General features: G+C 30.6%; 8 protein-coding genes across 8 annotated transcripts, besides 2 other annotated features; 1 reads left to right on the top strand and 7 right to left on the bottom strand.

The window, feature by feature from the left end:
• Window positions 1–5030: part of a mobile genetic element that runs on past the window's edge.
• TVAGG3_0864420 (uncharacterized protein) lies at window positions 271–1245 on the bottom strand (the record flags this gene model as incomplete). Its single annotated transcript, XM_051249809.1, has 1 exon — window positions 271–1245. A coding segment is annotated over one exon (975 nt), but the record flags the coding sequence as incomplete, so codon positions are not given.
• On the bottom strand, window positions 2671–3309 carry TVAGG3_0864410 (uncharacterized protein; the record flags this gene model as incomplete). The annotated part of the gene is made up of 1 exon (XM_051249808.1): window positions 2671–3309. One exon carries the CDS (start codon window positions 3307–3309, stop codon window positions 2671–2673), a length of 639 nt encoding a protein of 212 aa, XP_051085283.1.
• TVAGG3_0864400 (uncharacterized protein) lies at window positions 3393–4292 on the bottom strand (the record flags this gene model as incomplete). The annotated part of the gene is made up of 1 exon (XM_051249807.1): window positions 3393–4292. One exon carries the CDS (start codon window positions 4290–4292, stop codon window positions 3393–3395), a length of 900 nt encoding a protein of 299 aa, XP_051085282.1.
• Window positions 5031–6392: 1362 nt separating the features above from the next.
• TVAGG3_0864380 (uncharacterized protein) lies at window positions 6393–6822 on the bottom strand (the record flags this gene model as incomplete). The annotated part of the gene is made up of 1 exon (XM_051249806.1): window positions 6393–6822. A coding segment is annotated over one exon (430 nt), but the record flags the coding sequence as incomplete, so codon positions are not given.
• Window positions 6823–9345: 2523 nt separating this feature from the next.
• On the bottom strand, window positions 9346–9707 carry TVAGG3_0864370 (structural constituent of ribosome; the record flags this gene model as incomplete). The annotated part of the gene is made up of 1 exon (XM_001314612.2): window positions 9379–9693. One exon carries the CDS (start codon window positions 9691–9693, stop codon window positions 9379–9381), a length of 315 nt encoding a protein of 104 aa, XP_001314642.1.
• Window positions 9708–11076: 1369 nt separating this feature from the next.
• Window positions 11077–12116: a mobile genetic element.
• Window positions 12117–12436: 320 nt separating this feature from the next.
• On the bottom strand, window positions 12437–13600 carry TVAGG3_0864350 (transcription initiation factor TFIID subunit 8 family; the record flags this gene model as incomplete). The annotated part of the gene is made up of 1 exon (XM_001314611.2): window positions 12718–13401. The coding sequence occupies one exon, from the start codon at window positions 13399–13401 to the stop codon at window positions 12718–12720; it is 684 nt and encodes a 227-aa protein (XP_001314641.1).
• Window positions 13601–14239: 639 nt separating this feature from the next.
• On the bottom strand, window positions 14240–16691 carry TVAGG3_0864340 (PAS domain domain-containing protein; the record flags this gene model as incomplete). Its single annotated transcript, XM_001314610.1, has 1 exon — window positions 14361–16682. The coding sequence occupies one exon, from the start codon at window positions 16680–16682 to the stop codon at window positions 14361–14363; it is 2322 nt and encodes a 773-aa protein (XP_001314640.1).
• A 754-nt stretch (window positions 16692–17445) lies between these two features.
• TVAGG3_0864330 (uncharacterized protein) lies at window positions 17446–19411 on the top strand (the record flags this gene model as incomplete). Its single annotated transcript, XM_001314609.2, has 1 exon — window positions 17446–19254. The coding sequence occupies one exon, from the start codon at window positions 17446–17448 to the stop codon at window positions 19252–19254; it is 1809 nt and encodes a 602-aa protein (XP_001314639.1).
• Between the last annotated feature and the right edge of the window lie 75 nt (window positions 19412–19486).

Here is a 19486-nt window from a genome sequence, read left to right as displayed (position 1 = left end):
AAATAAATTTGTAAATTTATAATTTCGAGTAAGTTTTGGAGTGAATGAATAAACCAATTCCCAATTTGATAAATCCTGTGATAAATAAATATGTCTGTTATAACTTACAGGATATGAATAGACCATACCACCTGAAACGAGAACATAAACATTTGATCCATAACATAAAGCTTCAATGTCTCCATCAGCTTGAAAAATTTGTTCAAATTGACCTTGTGGTATTGAAGATGATCTATAAATTTTATCATTTTGTAGGATAAAATACATGCTGTTAATGTAATACCACTTACTTGTATAATCAATTTTCAAATCTGATGACATCATACTAAACATATAATAATTTATCCCATCCTCACTAATGAAAATTTGATTGACTTCATAAATTAGTACCCATTTATTATTAACACATCTAATAGGATTATTTGGATATTTAAATTTAGCATCTTGATTTAAATTACATTTGAACCATTGGATACAATCGAATGAATAACAAGGGCAAAAATCATCTCCAACTGTTATCATTCCCATAAATTTACCGTTATTATATTCAACATATAAAATTCTTGGATTAATGATTGGCTTTCGTGTATCAGGATTCCAAACAGATGGAGTAAATGATTCATAGTTTTTAAAATCATTTGTTTTAAAATAATAAAGCACTCCACCTGTATAAAATAAATACATGGTCACTCCATCGAAACATATCCATTCAAAAGAATCTATATCAAAGGTTTTATCTGATGATTTCATAAAATTTAAAAATGGTGGAGTAAAATAGACCTCTGATTGTTTTATTTCTTCATTAACAAATGATATATCAGCTTTCTTTGCTAACTCAGTATTAATGAATGAAATAACTTTTTCCTTATCTGCTTTCTTCTCTAACTCATTGTTAACATAAGTTTTATCTGCTTTAAGGTCTAAACATCCTGAAACCCATCCTGTATCAGCTTTAACTTTAAAAGTCTCCAATGTCCATTCATGATACCATTCAACCCTTTCTTTAATTTCATTATCTTTTTCATCAACATAAACCAAATTTGCCTTCTTCATTAACTCACTAGCCACATATTCCTTATCTGCTTTCTTCATTATGTCATTTAGGAAACCTTTTATGAATTCCTCATTTAAATTAAATCTTCCAATCTTCAAAACTTTAGGAAATGCATTTAATGCGTAATATCTTTGTTCTTCTGGTGGAATTGATGTTATATCATCCGTTATACCTTTAATTTTTGAATTCATAAATAAAATTTCTTTTATATTTGATATCACTGCACCACCTTTGCAAACGAATTCGAAATGGTCATTTTTCAATACTATCTCCAAATCTCCATATTTCAACCTTTGCGTTTGTTCTGCCGTCTTTGAATTATATGCATATGTGGCGTATGTAATGGTCTGTGTCTTAAGTTGCTGTGGTTGCTGTTGTTTAATCATTTATTATGATTTAAAAATAAATATTTAATCTGTTATCTCATCACCTATTTTTTCTATTTGAAATTGCCATAATATTTCATTCATGAATTCTAAATCACAATCAAATAGGTCAGTTATTCTAAATTTAATATTTGATAAATCTTTTGAATGAAGAATAAATGAATTCCCGGATAATTGAAACGGATATGATAAAGAAAATATGTTTAAGTTGATGGATAAAATGTTTTGTATTGATGGGTAAGAGTTAGGGTCTAATGTTTGATGTGAAAATCTCATTGGGGTATTAACTTTATCACATTTGATTAAAATGAAATTGGAACCAGTGTCAGAATACAAAACATCCCCAACATCTTTTTCAAAATTTAATATCCCCAACAATGAACGAAGATGAGGAGTACAAAATTTAATTTTCAGTGGAAATTTAATAAGGTTATTTATTTCATCAAGTTCAAAAAGTTTATCAGGTTTTGATTTAAAATTTTCTTCATACCATACGATAAATGATTCATTTAAATAACTTAAAATTGTGTTAATATCCCATTTCGTTATCACATTATTTATATACATATCATACGTTTTTTCATGGTCATCTTTAATAAATGATATATAATCTGAAGGGTCTAAAAGAATGGGATTAAATTTACCACTCACAGAAACGAGAGTAACATTATAAATTCCGCTAACTGTTAAATTTAATTCACAGTTATTATTCGAAATAATATTGATAATTGACATTTTTATTACGATTAAAAATATGGTAAAGCGTTATTTTCCAGTGATAAATAAAACTAGAATAAGATTACCTCAAGAATTCATAAATTCAACGAATAAGAAATTCATTCATGTTATAAATTTTAGTGTTTTCAGAAAATATGAGTCAATGTCATATTCATCATCGGGTTATATTTCACTTCATTCAAATTTAGTTCAATCAAACCCATATAATGACCATTTCATAAGATTTTCAGATGGTATTAAAAATGCAATTGATAGATTAAAATATGAACAGATTGACAATATCGAATTTTTGGAATTTTGGTTTAAATATCCCGATGGAAAAAAGATTGAAGTTAAAGATAAAGCTGATACTATAACAAAAACAATTACAATGACCGATCCGGATAGTGGGGAACAAAAAGAAATAAAACAAACGATAGAAACTGGTGAAAGGTCAATTATTATTGATTATGATTCAAAGGATTATTATTCAATAATGTTAATGCTTGAATATTAAATGGCCTTAACAAAGAATTTTTCAAGTGATATTTTATATTCATCAACTATTTTATTATAAATATCATTATATGTTAAATGAAGTTCAGTTGTTGTTCCGTTCTTTGATATCTTAATTGTGCTAATATCCTTTATAGGATTTATTTTTGCAACTGTTCCGCAGCATGAAACCTCATCATCTATGAAAAATTGAATCTTAACGTCTGAATCTTGAACATCACAAAGAATGGCGATAATGTGAATTAATGATTCATAAGGTAAAATAATTAAACCGGATTGGTCAATTAAATTTATTATTGAATCATAATTATTAATTATTATATCACGGTAAATTTTCATTAATTCTGAATTAATGTCTATTTTATATGGGTTCTCGATGTTTGATGAAAGAGGTGGGGGGTATGTTGGATAAGTGGGAATTTCAACAGGTTCTTTACCAGGTTCAGATAAAATGATTGAGTCTTCATCTTCTTTATTTTGCTCCTCCTCTTTCTTTGGTAAGTCACGAGTTAATTCAGGGCTAACATTAACTTTAACATTTTGAATAATTCGTGATTTATCATCATTTACGTTATAACCAACCGTAATCTCTGCTTTTGCGTTAGTGTTCTTTTGACTTGTGAAACGTCTTCTCATTTATAATCGAATAAAAAAAGAAAAATATATTTAAAGTTTTATTTAGTTGTTACGGTAATATCCCAAGGTTCATCATTGTTTGCTTATACTTTCTTTGTAACTGCACCAATAATGTTATTGATATTGCTTTGAGTTTCTTCCAGTCTTATTTTATCATTTACAATATCTTTAATCATTTCATTACATGCATTCTTAAAACCATCTGATTTTTCTAATTTACGTCTATCACTTTCTTTAATTAAATCAAAGTTATAACCTTGTTGAGAATAAAGTGGTTTCTTTATCAATTCCTTGAACGCTTCTGAAAGTGAAGATGAAGAAATTCTTGCCACTTGAATTGGTTTAAATTCTGCTTTCATTGCTTCTTTCTGTTCATTGAACACTGGATCGAATAAAGCAACTTTAAAGAATTTCTTAGCTGGAATTTCAGGTCTCAAATTTGCATATTGACCATCAAACTGATTAACATATTGAGGTAATTCATTCGGTCCCTCTTCAATAGCATTTAATTCTTCATTGAAATAAGAATATGGATTATGACGGTATGAATTAATTGGACCATGTTCACTTTCTCCAATGTATTGTTTAACAGCTTTTCCATTTTCATCAAATTGCATAGGATAACATTCATTATATGCTTTACGTTTAGGATAATCAGATACAGTTAATTTATAACCATTTATGACTTTAATATTACCTCGACCATCAGTAACGAAAACTTCATTTATACCATCAGGTTTTCCATTTGGACCCGTAATGTCTGCTTCGTGTGCTTCCCAATTTGGTCCATGACGTTTGGCATATGCTTGAGCTTCTGGTAATGTTAAAACATTTCTCATTTGTTTAACATCTTTTTGAAGACCGGCAACAATGTGGACTAATTCTTTCATTCCGTCTGGAACTTTCATAGTTCTATTATATGCACCCTTTTTGTTTGTTCCTCGTTTTAATGGAACCTGTAGAAGATTTGCTATTTCAGTCATGTTTAATTATAAATAAAAAATAAAAAATAATTATAAAAAGTTAATCAAATTTAATGGAACCTTTATTTAAATCAACTATTATTTTTCCATGTTCACCTAATTGCTGATATTGTGTGTAAAGTTCATTAATGCTCATTGGTAAATTCACTTGATAAAGCATAACGTTCAACTGTTGACGACTAAAACCACTGAAAATGAAAAGTGTTGATAGATTTGATTTAATGTTTGTGCTTAATGCTTTAAAGTATTGAACAGCCATGAAGAATGAACACTGAATGTGTCGACATTGAGTTAATAACTGATTAAAATATGATTTCTCATTTAGTTATTAGTTTTGATTTCACGGCATCATCTAGAAAATGAGTGAATGCAAAAATTCTTATCAAAATTTGAAATAGAAAGTGTTCTCAAATAATTCATCCCGTTGTTTATCAATAATTTATATCCTCTATCCTTGCTTCTTGATTGTATTATATATTCTTTATACATTAAAAAGTTTTTTAAATAATCTTCTGCTTCTTCTTGTGATAAATAAATAATTGGAATTTTGATTAAATGCTTTAAAGATTCAAATGTATCATCTGAAGGTGAACCTGAACGGTTGATATAAATTAACAACATGTGAATGGGGGGAAGTGTTAGCAATAATGATAATTTGTTTTAATATCGTTAATGTTTACCTTTATTTGTTACAATTGCTGCAGTGATTGAATTTAAGTAACATTCAGAATATGGAATTTTCATTAATTTTTCCTTAGATAGAGCATTTCTATTATCACTCAATGCTTCATTAATCATATCATCTACGTATGTATTATATACTCCGCTAATTCTTCATATAGGTGTGGATGAATTTTAAATCCATTTAATCAAAAATAAATTTATAATTTTAAACATTTCTATTCATCAATATTTCATCATATGAACTTCTATACTGTGGTGGTGTACCTGTTGGATGATATTTCAAACCTTCATCCGGTGTCCATGTCCAATATGTAGTCCTAGTAAACCAAACCTGAGGAGGATTTGTCACCTTTGAACATAAGTGTCATTTACACCCTGAATGATTGGATAAGCTTTCACTTGTACTGTAACTTGTGAGTTGAAAGTTTCTAATCCATCAAAGAATATACCCGCTCCATCACGTTGAACTGGAATAGTGCATAAGAATGAAGTTTGGTCTTTCCATGTTCTAGCTAATGGTGTGCCATCATCTGCATTCAGTGGTCTAGTTAATGAGTCCTCGTATTCTTCTGTGCATTCATTCACTCCATCTAAATCAGAAAGCTTGAAGCATACGTGTAAAGAATATGTCACCCACTGTGGTCATCGCTTGATCGGGGAAGTTTCTGGAATCTATAGTGACCTGAAGACCTCGAAGCATTGGATTTTCTAAAACTGTTCTTTGCATTGCATTCTTCGGAAATGTTAACACAACATCTGTAACATTATGAAGAGCGTATGAGAAATCTGAGCTAATACCTTCAGGAGTGATGCAACCTCCATTTAGTGAACGAACGTCAATATGTTGAGCTGGAATCATGAATGGATCTTCCTTACTGAATAAACGTGGTATTGCTTTAACTGATTCTTCAATTAAACCGTATCCTGGTGTAATGCATTTATCCTCTAAAACTTCCATCTTTGTGCATGAAATAATAACGTCATCAACTGTTGCGTCAGCAGATGTAGCGGCTAAGCTTGTAATTAATTTGGCAGGAAGTCCGATTTGTTGGAATTTGCGATCATATTTATAAACATGATTCATAATCTTTTCATAATTTTCATCAGTTATCTTTTCATAAACGTAATTTTGTAAATCAGCAACTCTTAACGGGTCAACCTGACAAAATACTAAAGTATCCCTGAAAACATAATATTTAAGAATGATTTCACCAAATGATTTAGGATAATCATCGAACGCCTGAAATGCTAACAAATCATTTACCGGAATAATCATATCAAAAGTGACATCAACTTCTTCATTTGCTTTCTTGAAAACTTCTGAAGGGTCAATATATTTACCACATACTGAGTTATCATATTTTTGAACATTATTATATAACGAATGAACAAACTTTTTAACTTTCCTTTCTGATTTTGGTTTATATGTTGCAAATGCGAAAGATTCACGGGCGCAATCCATCTGAAGATAACCGGCATCACCTCTTTCGGTTTCTACTTCTAATTGTTTAAAGCTTTGATTTGATGATTTGTAACCAACGAATAAACGCATGCATTTAAAAGCGGCATCACATGTGAAAGCTTTATTTGAAACTAGAGTTGCTTTAACTTTGCGTTTAATATATGTGTCACCTAATTGGTTCACATCATGAGCCGGATTTGTAATTCTTAAATGAGTTTGTTTATCATCAAAATATGGAGCATCAGAGTCATAGCATGAACTTTCAAGTTCTCTATAATATCTTCTACCGTCATTCTTTGCGAATATTTCATTTATCTTTTCGAATGAATGAAACACATTTCCATTAATCGGTTTAGTGTTTGGCACCAAATAGTTAGTCGTCATTTATTATAAATAAAAAATCAAAATTAAAAGATGAAAATGAATTTTTAATTTTAATGAAATAATCAACTATGGCTGCAGGATTCTTTAAAAACTATGGGATAAAGTAAAAAGAGGAGCGCATAAAGTTTGGGAAACAATGAAGAAAGGAGCAAATTGGATATTTAAGAATAAAGAAGCAATTAGTGACGTTGCTGAATCAATAACACCAAAAGCTGCCCCAATAAGAGAAATATTAAATAAAGGAGAAAAAGTTTATCAAAGACTCAACCGATACTAAGATAAAAATAATATTTATTTATTTTTCCACTATTACCTCCTATTTTATTAAGTATTCCTTCAGCAATTCCACCAATTGCGTTACCTGCTTGTGCTCCCATCGCCGGATTACCTGCTTTAGTACCTAATACTCCACCTATGATAGTTCCTGCCGTTTTCGCTACTGGTGCCAAAAAGTTTGCAACAGGTTTAATAATTTTTATGAACCCAACCGCAGCTTTCTTAATTCCATCCCATAATTTTTTAAAGAATCCTGCCGCCATTTCTGATTTAATATTAATTAAAAAATATATTTCATCACTTATATTCTAATTTTTATTTAATGATAAATGAAACCGATTTTAAAAATAAATGAAACAGAGGAGGAAGATATTAATGAAAGTGAAAATGTTCAACAAAAAATAAACGTTGTTAAACCAATTACTGAAATAAAAAATTTTTCATCTGTTGAAGAATTTAATGACTATTATGCTAACAATAAAAAATTATTTGAAGAATTGACAACATGTAAATTGAATAAAATGTTTAAAGTTGATGGATTCAAAATTTCAAAAATAAAAGGAGTGGTTAGTTTGAAATCTATTCCTCAATCAAGAATCACCTCATTAATGAAAATAGATGATTTAACAAAAAGAATAGAAATTATTGAAGAGCGAATAAATCAAATTATTGATTTCATAAATCATGACTCGTTGAGCCCGGGTCCTTAAAGCCCATCACTGAGTTCAAGGTTATATTCATCAAATATTTCATTATTAAATGCAACTTCTGCTAGTTTATTTATTTTTTCAATACGATCATTTGAAAGTCTATCGTTTAATTTTTTCTGAAGTTTTTCATTTTCTAGTTCTGAAACTTTATTTGGATGATATGTAAATTCATGAAATTCTTTGCCTCGTTTTGATCATTAATTTACAAAGAACTTTTGTGGTTGGAATTCGTTTGAACCATTTATTAGTTATATTCGTTATATATTCAATATCTGGAATTAATTCCCAAATTTTTGCATTTTCAATTAATTTATTATCAAATGCAAAAGCAATGGGTTTAATATTATGTTTACCTTTATAATATAAACTTTCTACATAATCATCGAAATAAACATCTACTTGTTTAACATTTTCAAGAATTGGTGAAAGAGCATCCATTAATTGATTGACGGTTACGAATCTTGATCCACTCATTTTCTTACGAATTAAAAAAATAAATTATTCAAAAATGTAAGACATGAATTTTTAAAGTTTATTTTTTTTATTTTTTTATTTCATTATGGTAGTGAATCTTTCATTCATGAAAATAATTATTTCTAATTTCTTTTATTCTCTCGTACATACTAGATTTGAAGAATTCGGAACTTTTACCATAATCTCCTAAATGTTTTCTTATCCCTAACGTGTGCCAGTTATTATATGAAACTGAATAAACTTTATCTTTATCTTTACACCTTTCATCACTTCCAATATATTTATATCTCAGTTTTGATTTAGCATTTTCATATTCATTAGCGTTTAATAATTCACAGTCTTCCTTTTTAAATAAATGTTTTATGTATTCAGGATTTAATACTCTACGTTTATATGCTCCTAACTTAGTTCTAAAGGTTTTTCTACAAAATTTAGGAATTCCATCCTCTTTAATGTCATCAATGATTTCCATTTCATTATTTTCAATTTCTTCTTCTCGTTTATGAGGTCTTTGATTATGACTCCATTGATTCCATGAAATTAAATATTCTTTATCATTATATTTATACCTCATTAGCTTATTTTGGCTTTCATATTCATTTAATAATTCACAATCTTCATTTTTAAATTGAAGTTTAACCCATTCAGGATTTAAACAATGTTTAATTAATCGCGGAATATCTGACATCATCTATATATAGCTTCTTTTATAAAAGATAAAAAAATAAATTATTTTAAAATTAATGTTAATTTTTTAAAATGTGTTTAGTATATAATATTTATTACTAATTTATTTAATAATGTCGCGCTTTCTTACGAATTCATGACTTAAAAAAACGTAAGAAAAAATTTTTATATCATCTATATATAGAAGATGTGAAAATATACCTTCATCTATATATAGACGTAACAAAAAAAGTCACACCCCCCGTCCACATATACTACTAAAAATATCTCAAATTATTGAATAAATTTCATTGAGCTTGTATTAGCTAAATTAGTATTAGTTAAATTTGTGATAGAATCATGGATGAAAAAAAAAATTGTATTATAAAAAAAAAGATTTGGATTAATAAATTACTGGTAAGAACATATTTTACCAAGTTGGCTCGGCGTGTTTCTTCTTCTTCTCAACTGTCCATTCGAACTTACGAAGACGGCCAAGGCAATACATTGTGGCCTTCTTGCAAGACTGGCAGGTGAAACGAAGAGAAATCTTCTTGGATGTCTTCTTTGAACGACGAAGAATTGGTTTAACACGACCACCGAAACCCTTTTGCTTACGATCGTAACGGCGACGACCAAGGGCGGAATGGCGCTCTTCACCACGGGAGGCCTGAGAAACCTTGCACATTGTGTGCTTCTTGCAGAACTTGCAGAAGAATTTCTTTGTCTTTGGGTGGTGAACCATCTGTTGAAAAGGACGGCCAAACGCGTTTATCGTTTTCCCCTCAATAATCAAAAATCGAATTTAATAATTGTATATGCATCAGTAGCTTATATGCATTTAAAATTCCATGTGTTTTAGGTTTTGTGAGTTAATATGAATTAATTTGATTTTAAAAAATATAAATCTATCTTGAAACATCTTTCACAATGCAATCCCAACTTTTTCTAGATAATTGGTAGAACTTGTGAGATATAAAATAATGAATCATAATTGAAATCAAGCAATTAACAAAATTCTAATTGGATTACCTTGATCTAGCAAAATTTAGAAGATTTTAAAGAGATTAATCAAATTTTCATTTAGAAAAAGAGAAAAGAAAGATGAGCAAATTACAAATAGAGGAGGAATCAAGAATAAAACTATGTATTGTCAAGTTATTAGAATGCCATGAATCCGTATCAATTGTGGAACCTTGAGATAAGCCAATTGTTAATTGGTTGAAAACAATTGTGGTAGTAATATTCGGGAAAGAGTATTTCCAAAGTCCCTACAAACTAGAATTCGGTACGGCTAATATCCAGTTTAATAGCATAATAACTTTTCCTTATTTGCAACAATCAAGATAAAAATTGTGATAATTTACGGACCAATATTAATCCTGTAGTAAGACAACCATCGATTGTCTAAGATATAAATAAATAATATGTATGCAAGACTTTTTTATACTTTTCTGCCATGCCTATGAAAAGTTAAATGAAAAACAAAATGATGCAAATAGTATATTTATTACAATTAAAGATATTTCAGTTGTATTAAATCTATCGGCCATAAAATGAACGATTGTTTTATTCTGAATCTTCCGAGATGCTGAAACTCATGTGAACACTCGCCGAATCATTAGAATTACATTTCAGACGTTGTTCAATATCTGATCGAGGACATTTTGTGCGGGACTTTGATTTGAATTTCAATTTTTTTATTCAATATTTGAGAACCTCTCGATTATATTGTCAAATTTTTGAACGAGCTTAGATGAATTTTCTGAGATTTTTGGCTCTCCCATTGAGAAATTAATTCGTGGAGAGAGTGGAGCACCTAGATTCCTAGAAGTGTTGTTTGAATATATTGCAAGTAATATAGAAAGAGAGGGAATATTCAGAATTAACGGAAATAGACAAAATGTTCTTGAAATGTCGACACTTCTTCGTTTTCCACAATGTTCAGTCCCTCCTTGCGCTGATGTTTTCGATGCTATAAGTTTGCTCAAAAAATGGCTTATTGAATTGCATAAGCCCTTGCTTCCACCCGATCTGTTAAATTCATATTATGATACTAACAATCCAAGTACTTTTGACCGCGTTTTATCAAAGCTCCCAGAAGTAAATCGAAAAGCCTTTCTCTTAAGGGTGCACACGAGAGGATCATGTAAACTTCAGAATTTAGAACCTTATTTTTAGGCATTATCTTGGCTACCTATTTAGGCTCGAAAAGCAAAAAATATCAAAAAATACAACTTGACTCCATTATGACCCTTTCATGGAGGTAGTTTTTATCCGCTAGTATTTTCCCTTTGAATCTCTTTACAATTCGAAATCAAATTCAAACCTCAGTAGAAGAAAGGAAGAATCGACTTACTACGGTTGTAATACTAATAAATACATATATTTAATTATTTTTATTTACATAATAATTGTTTGAAGCTCATATTCCAACAAATTTTTAAATAAAAACATTAAAATGTTGAAAATGTTCATATATTTTAATAGGGTTTTGGCACTTTATTGAGGAATTACTACATACATAGTCGAACTGAACTTGATATTTTGAAATTTAAATTATTTATCAAAATTAAAATTTAACTTGAAATTTATAATTATTTAGTCATATTTTGCATAATTCTAAGTAGATTTTATAAAAAATCAAGAAAGAAAAATTTTAACGTGCTTTATTTTTTCTTTTTTATAATAATACATATTATTATATAATTAACATATTCATAATGTTTCACCCTTTCAAAAATATAATCCTCCTCCTCTCAAATAAACGTACATACGGGTGGCCTCTTTTTTCAAAAAATTAAAATTTGAAATTTTGGGCTCAAATATTAGAGATTTTTTCAACTTTCAACGATATATGTTGTCTATATCAGACCTCCTTTCTTTTTGATACTTAACATTGTTCCTAAATCTTAGCCGTTAAGGCTGTTCTGAAAATATTTTTTTTCGAAAAAATTCGAAAAAAATTCTCAAAATTCAAAAATCCCTTAATTCCTGAGGATTTTGGAAAAAAGTTTTTACATGAACATGTGTATATTATATGAAGTATATTGATAAGGTAAAAATCAAATTTTATTGCATATTCATCGAGAAAATAAACTAACGAATCCCTCAAAATTGAGAGGGTAATCCTCCTCCTCTCAAATAAACGTACATACGGGTGCACCCTTAATCGTCGAACTACTTATGCTAACGCTTAACAATAGTGCAAAGAATAAAATGACAATGCCAAATTTGACAATTTGCTTCCAAACATCTCTATTTAAAAATCATGAAGGCTTGAGTGTACCGGTGCCTTTCCCTCAACTCATTAATTACTGTTTTACTATTATTAATGATACTTGGACTGATTTTATTTACTAATATTTTGTCATCATTATTTTTGTTTGTTGAAACTGCGATACTATATTAGATTTATTATAAAATATGCTTTATATGCTTCTTTGTAATTATTAAGCCACTCAACAATGAAAGAAAATCAAATAATTTTTTTCCGCTAAAATAAGAGAATGATAAAATAAACTTTTACTTGGAAATAAATCTGCTAATTGGTGAAAAACTTATTTTCACACTTCAAATTAAAAAAATTAGAAATGTCACTTCAAAACCTTAAAATTATGGTTCGGAATCATTTTGGATATACTTTCAAGGTAAGGTTATTTCATTGATCTATGAAAATTAGAAATTATCAAAACAAATTTTTGAAATCTCTAAATGAAAAGTAAAATTTGAATATATTGAACTATAGCATAAACGAATATAGGCTATATTAACTGTCTAAATCTTCTTTTGGCTTGTAAGGTTCGAATAAAAATTCTTTTTCTGGTTCAATAATTGGCTTAATGCCATTCAATATATCAGATGATATTCTGTTTTGCTCTGGGTTAGTTGAAGTGTCTGAGCCAAGTAATTTTGCAAAATTGAAATTGACAAATTGTGGAGCAATTAATTGGCTGTCTTTATCCATACCATCTAGCTCTGACTGTAATATTTTTTGCTCTCGTGATTTCCTTTTATCTTTTTCGTAATCTTTTGTTTTTTCTGTCTGTAATACAGATTCTGCATCTGGTGTTGTTTTAAGTGAAGGTATTTTTGGATAAAAGCTTGGTATGAATGGAAATTCAGGAGATTGAGATTGAATTATTGGAAATCTACGAGCAAAATGTATTTCACCTGGATTATCTTCAATTTGTTGTTTGTAATATTCTGATAATTTTGGTTGTGGAAAGTTTGGAGCATATAATGTTGATGATATTGAATTTTCGTGTTGAATTATAAAAGTATTTAACGAATTAGTATTTTCATTTGCAACGCGCTCTAATGCAAAAAACAAATCATATGCATTAACTTCAGTTCTCCCTGATAATATTGACATTTTTGATGAAAATTTGCAAATTTCTCTAATAAAATCAACTATTACATCATTTAATATTAATATAGAAGCTTCAGACATATTGGAAAAGCCCTCGTTATGAGCTGTTTGAGCGATCACTGTCCTAAGTATTGAATTAGCAAAGTGATCATTCATAAAAATGATACTTAGCCTTTAAAAATAGTTTTTGAAATTGATGTCTTACTTCCACACCTATCAAACATATGGAAATTTAGAAAATTAGAATACCAAAAAAACACAGGGTGAATGTTGAATAAAAAACAAGGTCATGAAAAAGTTTTATTAGTCCATCTTTCTAAGTTAGTATTGCATGATACTATATCATTACGCATGCATGATTTTTATGATTCACAATATGAATTGAAAGCTGCTAAAAGCATTGTAACTATCTCACGAATAAAATCTCTCCTTTCTAGATATTGAGGACGAAATATCATGTAAATGGAGATAGTGCAAATATGAATGATTGAGAAGCTATGAATTTGAAGCTCTTCATTAAAAAGAACAACATTCAATCAGTTTTCTCAAATAGCATATACTTCTATTGGCTTGAAACATTAGTCTTTCTTATATTTGAATGATTCAAATCCAAGAATAAACATTGATTAGTAGTTTTGATCTTGAGATTGAGTATCATATTTTGGATATTTCAAGAGCCTACCTGAGGTGCCCTTACATGAGTACTTTTTCTTTGATGAGAAAAAAACTTCGAGCCATTTTTAACAATGATATGCCATAGCAAAACTATAGTTTTTAATTTTATTAATTTGTTGAAAATGTCAAATTAGATATAAAAATTCAATTTTCAGGCTGAATAATGGTTTTTGAAGATTTTCAAATCTGCCAAATCTATTTATAATACGTATACATTTTATTATTCCTAGGGATATATGAAATAAATTTAATTAAAATTAAAATTGAAATATAAAAAGAAAACACATGTAAATAATCAAATGGATATATACAATTTAATTAATGAAAAATAAAACAATAAAAAATAAATAATAAAACATAAAAAGTTATATAAAGTCAGCGAGCTTCTTAACGAAAGAAGATCCGCAAATATCAATTAGCGCGCTCTTGACTGCAGGGTAGTACTCATTAATCAAGCACTTCTTTGTCAAAGAATCGTTTCCGACCAAATTATCAATAATTTCATGGGAAATGTTCTTTCTTCTGAACAAGAACGGGCACATAGAGCATAAAAATATCACGTTGAGTACGTCAAAGGATATGTTTCCCGATGTCATTTTCTGATCTTGGAGAATTCCTCTGAAAAGTACAGTTCTGCTGCAGACCTGTAAGTGTCTACTCAACGGTATGATATTTGTGAAGGTGAAACACGTGAACGCGATGGTCGACCATGTCTCTTCGTTGTTTTCGAGTAATATCGAATGTAATTCCTTGAGTTCGCAGTAAAGAGTAGTCAGCGTGTATGGCAATGACTTGAAGAATAATCTGTCAATTGTATTCTGCTTCTGTTTTCTGTTCTTTATCAAAATGTGGAAAATTAAATTCGATATCAGCATTCCGAAGAGCAATTCCTTGGAAAAGAACACCTTCATGTCATTTATCGCAAGGATTAGCTTGAATGAGTGAGCGACATATGGTAATTCCGACTCATCCAAAACGGATAAAATGTGATTTATGTATTTCGTCATTCCTTCTTCAGAAAAACACTCTCCACAGTATCTTAACGTGTAGCTGATCACATCTGTATCCGATTTGTTCACCAATTTCGAAAGGAACTGCGGATATGGCAAATCAATAATTTCGATTTTGGCGTTTACGTTTGGTCTTTGGAAAACTTTGGTGAAGAGCTCATTCAGCTTCGGATCGTTGAGGATTTGGTCGAAGTCCGAAACTCTAATTAGAGATTTCTCTCCGGTATGTTCAAGTTGGTCGATGATTGAGTTGATTTCGCTGACGATATTGGGATCATCTTCGCGTTGGCGCAGGGCGCAAAGGTCATCGATGGCTGTTTCAAGTGTAAATTTCTTGATATGAGATGTCGAGTCATTGTAATCGCTGGAGAAGGGTGAATTGCTTTGCATGGAAACAAGATCGACAAGTACATTATAGGATGTGAACACAAATGTGCCAAATCCTAAAGAAACAGCAATATATAAAATAATATCAAGTTGCTGAGATCCTTTTGTAATGGGAGCGATATCGCTGTAACATACTAAACTGTAAATCGTTAATTCAGTGTTTGTTCCTTCAATCGGTGTTGGAGAAATTGTTACAATATAATCTCTTGGCTGATTATTGATTACGTATGTTTTTGAGTAGTTTTCGCCAGACTGGAATTGAGTGTCGTTAACAATAACGCTCCAAACAGGGTCTCTGAGCTGGAAAAGTGTTTTTGTGATCAAAGAACCTTGGAATGAGTCAACGAGCTCATCGCTGCCGGTCAGACCGATTAAAATACCGGAATGCGATGAAACGGCGACTCTTGAATTTTCAGAGAAAGATAAATCTTTTGTCAAATGTTGGATCGTTTCAAGGTCTAGTGCTACATTTACAACAGCTATTACCTCACCATCACAAAGGATAGCTTTGGAAATCTCTATGAATGACTGTTTCGTATAAGATTTATATCCAAAATTTGGTGTACCAAAAGTAACCAAATTAGGGTTCTTAGTAGACTCCTTGACCTCAGGCATATCTTTTGGCCGCATCCGTAATGTCAAATTAATACCATCTTTCTCAGGATAATTTGGATTGTAGGCATTATCATCAGCCCTCCAAGCAAAGAGCCAGTAATCTGTGTCCTTGTCACTGTATAGTGTTGAATGGATCTGATTTGGTATTGGAGGCCTGTAGACGATCAAAGCTTCTGCAGGAAGAACTTCAAGTTGATACCATAAGACAGAATTGGAGTATGTTTTGGATGCTTCGTAAAATACGTTAATTATATTAGGGGCTTTAGATTTGTTGAAGTTAAGGAAATCAAAAGGTTGGAATAAAGTTGATAAAGCAGAGGCGTAGTTGATACCTTCTTCAACAATATTTTGTAGACGTTCTTGAAAATTTAAATTTGAAGCAACAGCGTAGTCTCCAAGGATCTTTTTGGAAAAATGATTATAAATTTCTCCTTCAATGAAAATATTTAGACCCATGGAAATAAATTGAAAGATAACCATCATCAAAATAATGATGAATTGAGCTATCAAGTAGTTATCGCTGATAAATTTACGATCTGTTTTTCCGGCGCTACGACGTGCAGCGAATTTGGAGAAAACAGTCTTCTGGAGATTCTGCGCACTAATTATATTACCCTTCTCTGATGTATATCCTTTTGTATATTTAGAGATAGAGAGAATTAGTGGCTTTTTCATCAATTTTTATTGTAAACAAAAGTGAAAAATGAAAAAAAAAATCCTTACAAAACGTTAGATATACAATTAACATGATTTAATAAGTTTAAGAGAACTTCTGAAGTTTACCAAGATTGTTTAGGGAGGATTAAATAGATTCTATTGAAAAATTCATTATCGATAAATCAAATTTTGGCTCAAATTCCGTAATTCAAGGTGGTATACTCTGTCATATCAAAAGTAAATAGAATGCATTTTGTCCAAAGAACATATTCTTCTTTTAGAATCAAGAATTTGAAAATTTTTCTAGAAGTAGCATTTCTATAACAATATTCATATTGCAATTTTGATAGGAGCTTATAGGACATCAGATGAAATCAGTATATCGCTTATCATTTTCAAATTAATTGTTTGCTATTATTATCATTTGAAATATTGCTTTTAAACATTAAAATTTATAGAAAACTTGAATCAATACATTTAGATTTTAAAACATAAGTGTGATAGTATGTTAGTTAATGAAAAACATTAGAGATTTGAAGTTTCAATATATTTTTCATTTGAAGTAGTAAATACCTCAGCCACACAAATAGAGTCAGGTAGAATGAATCATAATTCATGAAATTTTTTTGAAATTCATCAAATATTGTTTTTATCTTTGATATAATTTTGAGAAATAATGATATTTACTCGATTGTAAGCCTATTGATATAGAAATATTGAAACAAGAGATTTTAGTTTGTAAATTTTTTTTACTAACGTATATTTTTTTGAAAAGAAAATCATGGAGGAATCAATCATCCACGTCGTACAGACACTTGCTGATGAATGCCTTTCCAAAAACATTGATGCCTCTCAGGCTCTTATTGCTTACACAGTTAGATCCGTTATTTCATCAAGATTAGAAGAATTTCAGATTGATGTTTCAAAGCCATTAGAAGATTCAAAAGTACAACTTCTTCATGATGAATCAATGAAGATGCTTGGCGATCCAGAGTCTATCCCGATGTTAACTATCAGGATGCAAGTAGATATGGATCTTGCTCTTGCACAAGCAGATAGAAATGCCAAACAAAAGGAAGAACGTGACAAGGAACATCGTGATGCAATTGAACAAGAGCTCATTACTACACGCGCTCGTAGCCAAACAGCCATTGACGCTTTATACAGAAAAATTGTTTCATATACAATCATTACATCTCATTGGGGTACACCAAACGATCCACAAGATGTTCGTCTTGCAACATCAGCTCTTGAACAAATTTTCCCAAAGTCGGATGTTCCAAAGTATCTCGCTTTATCTGATGAAGAAAAACGTGCTAAACTTCAAGATCTTTCCAACAATGTTCTTGGTGTTCGTGTTTTCCAGACATTTGGCGGTGATCTTGCTGATCCAGCAACAAATCTTCGTCTTGAAGTACCAAAGAAGCTTAATGCTGCAAAGGACCGTATCACAACATCAATCGAAGGTGTCAATTCATTAATTATTGAATACAACAAAGCCCTCAAAGATGAAAACGTTCCAAACGCTAAACGCCTTACAGATGAGCTTGCCAACAGACAGCAATTCAACTTCTTCTACGAATTTCTCCTTACAAGACTGAAAGATATCTCAGTTGGAGTTGAAAAATCAACAATTGAATTTGATTCAATCATCGAAAACCTCCGTAACCAGATGGAAATATCAGACTCCGTCCCAACACAAAAATCCATGCCATATTTTGCCGCTCTTGCTGAAGTTTGGCATAAATTGAAGGGATGCGAAGACCAAGTCCAAACAATCGAAAATCTTCTTGCTAGACTTCGTAAGCATCGTGATACATTTACATATTCCATCTCTACTGTTGATGAAACTGCCCCAACAATTCCAACTCCACAACAAACTCCTCCTACCGAAAAGGAAGTCATCCCTAAGGAATCAGAAGTTGCTGGAGATGACAGCCATCCAGTTCTCGTTCAACATGATGCAGACGGAGAATTTGCATTCAACGGATTTTGTCCTGTAACTTTGGTTGAACGAAATGGTTTACTTTTACCAGGTGATGTTGTTTTAGGCAGCATCAAATGGGAGAAAAGGTACTATGCCTTCGTTGACCAGGTCAAAAGAAACAAATTCTTGGCAGATCCTCAGTATTGGCACGATGAAGCCATGAAAGTTGCGCAGAAAAAGCCAGAACTTGTTCCTTTGCTCGGATTACAGAACGAATTCCCGATTTTACAGGCTCAAAAGATTCCGATTAGAGCATCTCAACCAAAACCAAAGAAATCCAAGCTCAGAGATAGCGAAATCCAAACAGAAGTACATCCAGTGGAATCTTACATCGATATGACTTATCATTGGAACCAATGGGAGTTAAACAAGAGAAAGAAGATCCTCAAAGGCCTACAGAACAAGAGAACAAAGAGCTCTCAAACAGATGAAAGCCATTACAGAAGAGATTCCGTTGTCCAAACAATATTAAAGAGAGATAAAGGTCAACAAACAATGGTTGAGACAGGAACATCAATGCCAAGACAAGTTAGATATATCGCTGGCCTCCGCGGTGACTCTGGAACAAAGCCAAAGGTTGTTACTCTTACTCTCGACCTCTAATTTTTTTATTTTATAATTTTATTTTTTATTCCTTTTGTATTTTACTATTATCTTTTATTTTGATCATTCCTTGACTCGTTTATTAAATAATTTTTTTCTAATGAATAATATATCTAATTTGCACACTTTTTGAATATACTATAATAAAAAATCTCTCAAATTCTCAAAGTTACTTCCTATTATTGAGTTCAGATATTATCAATAACCTGGTTAGATGAGTCAAAATTGACAA

Source organism: Trichomonas vaginalis, chromosome VI (genome assembly GCF_026262505.1).
Source record: "Trichomonas vaginalis G3 chromosome VI, whole genome shotgun sequence".
Lineage (NCBI taxonomy): Eukaryota > Parabasalia > Trichomonadida > Trichomonadidae > Trichomonas > Trichomonas vaginalis.
This window is presented reverse-complemented; position numbering and strand designations above follow the sequence as displayed.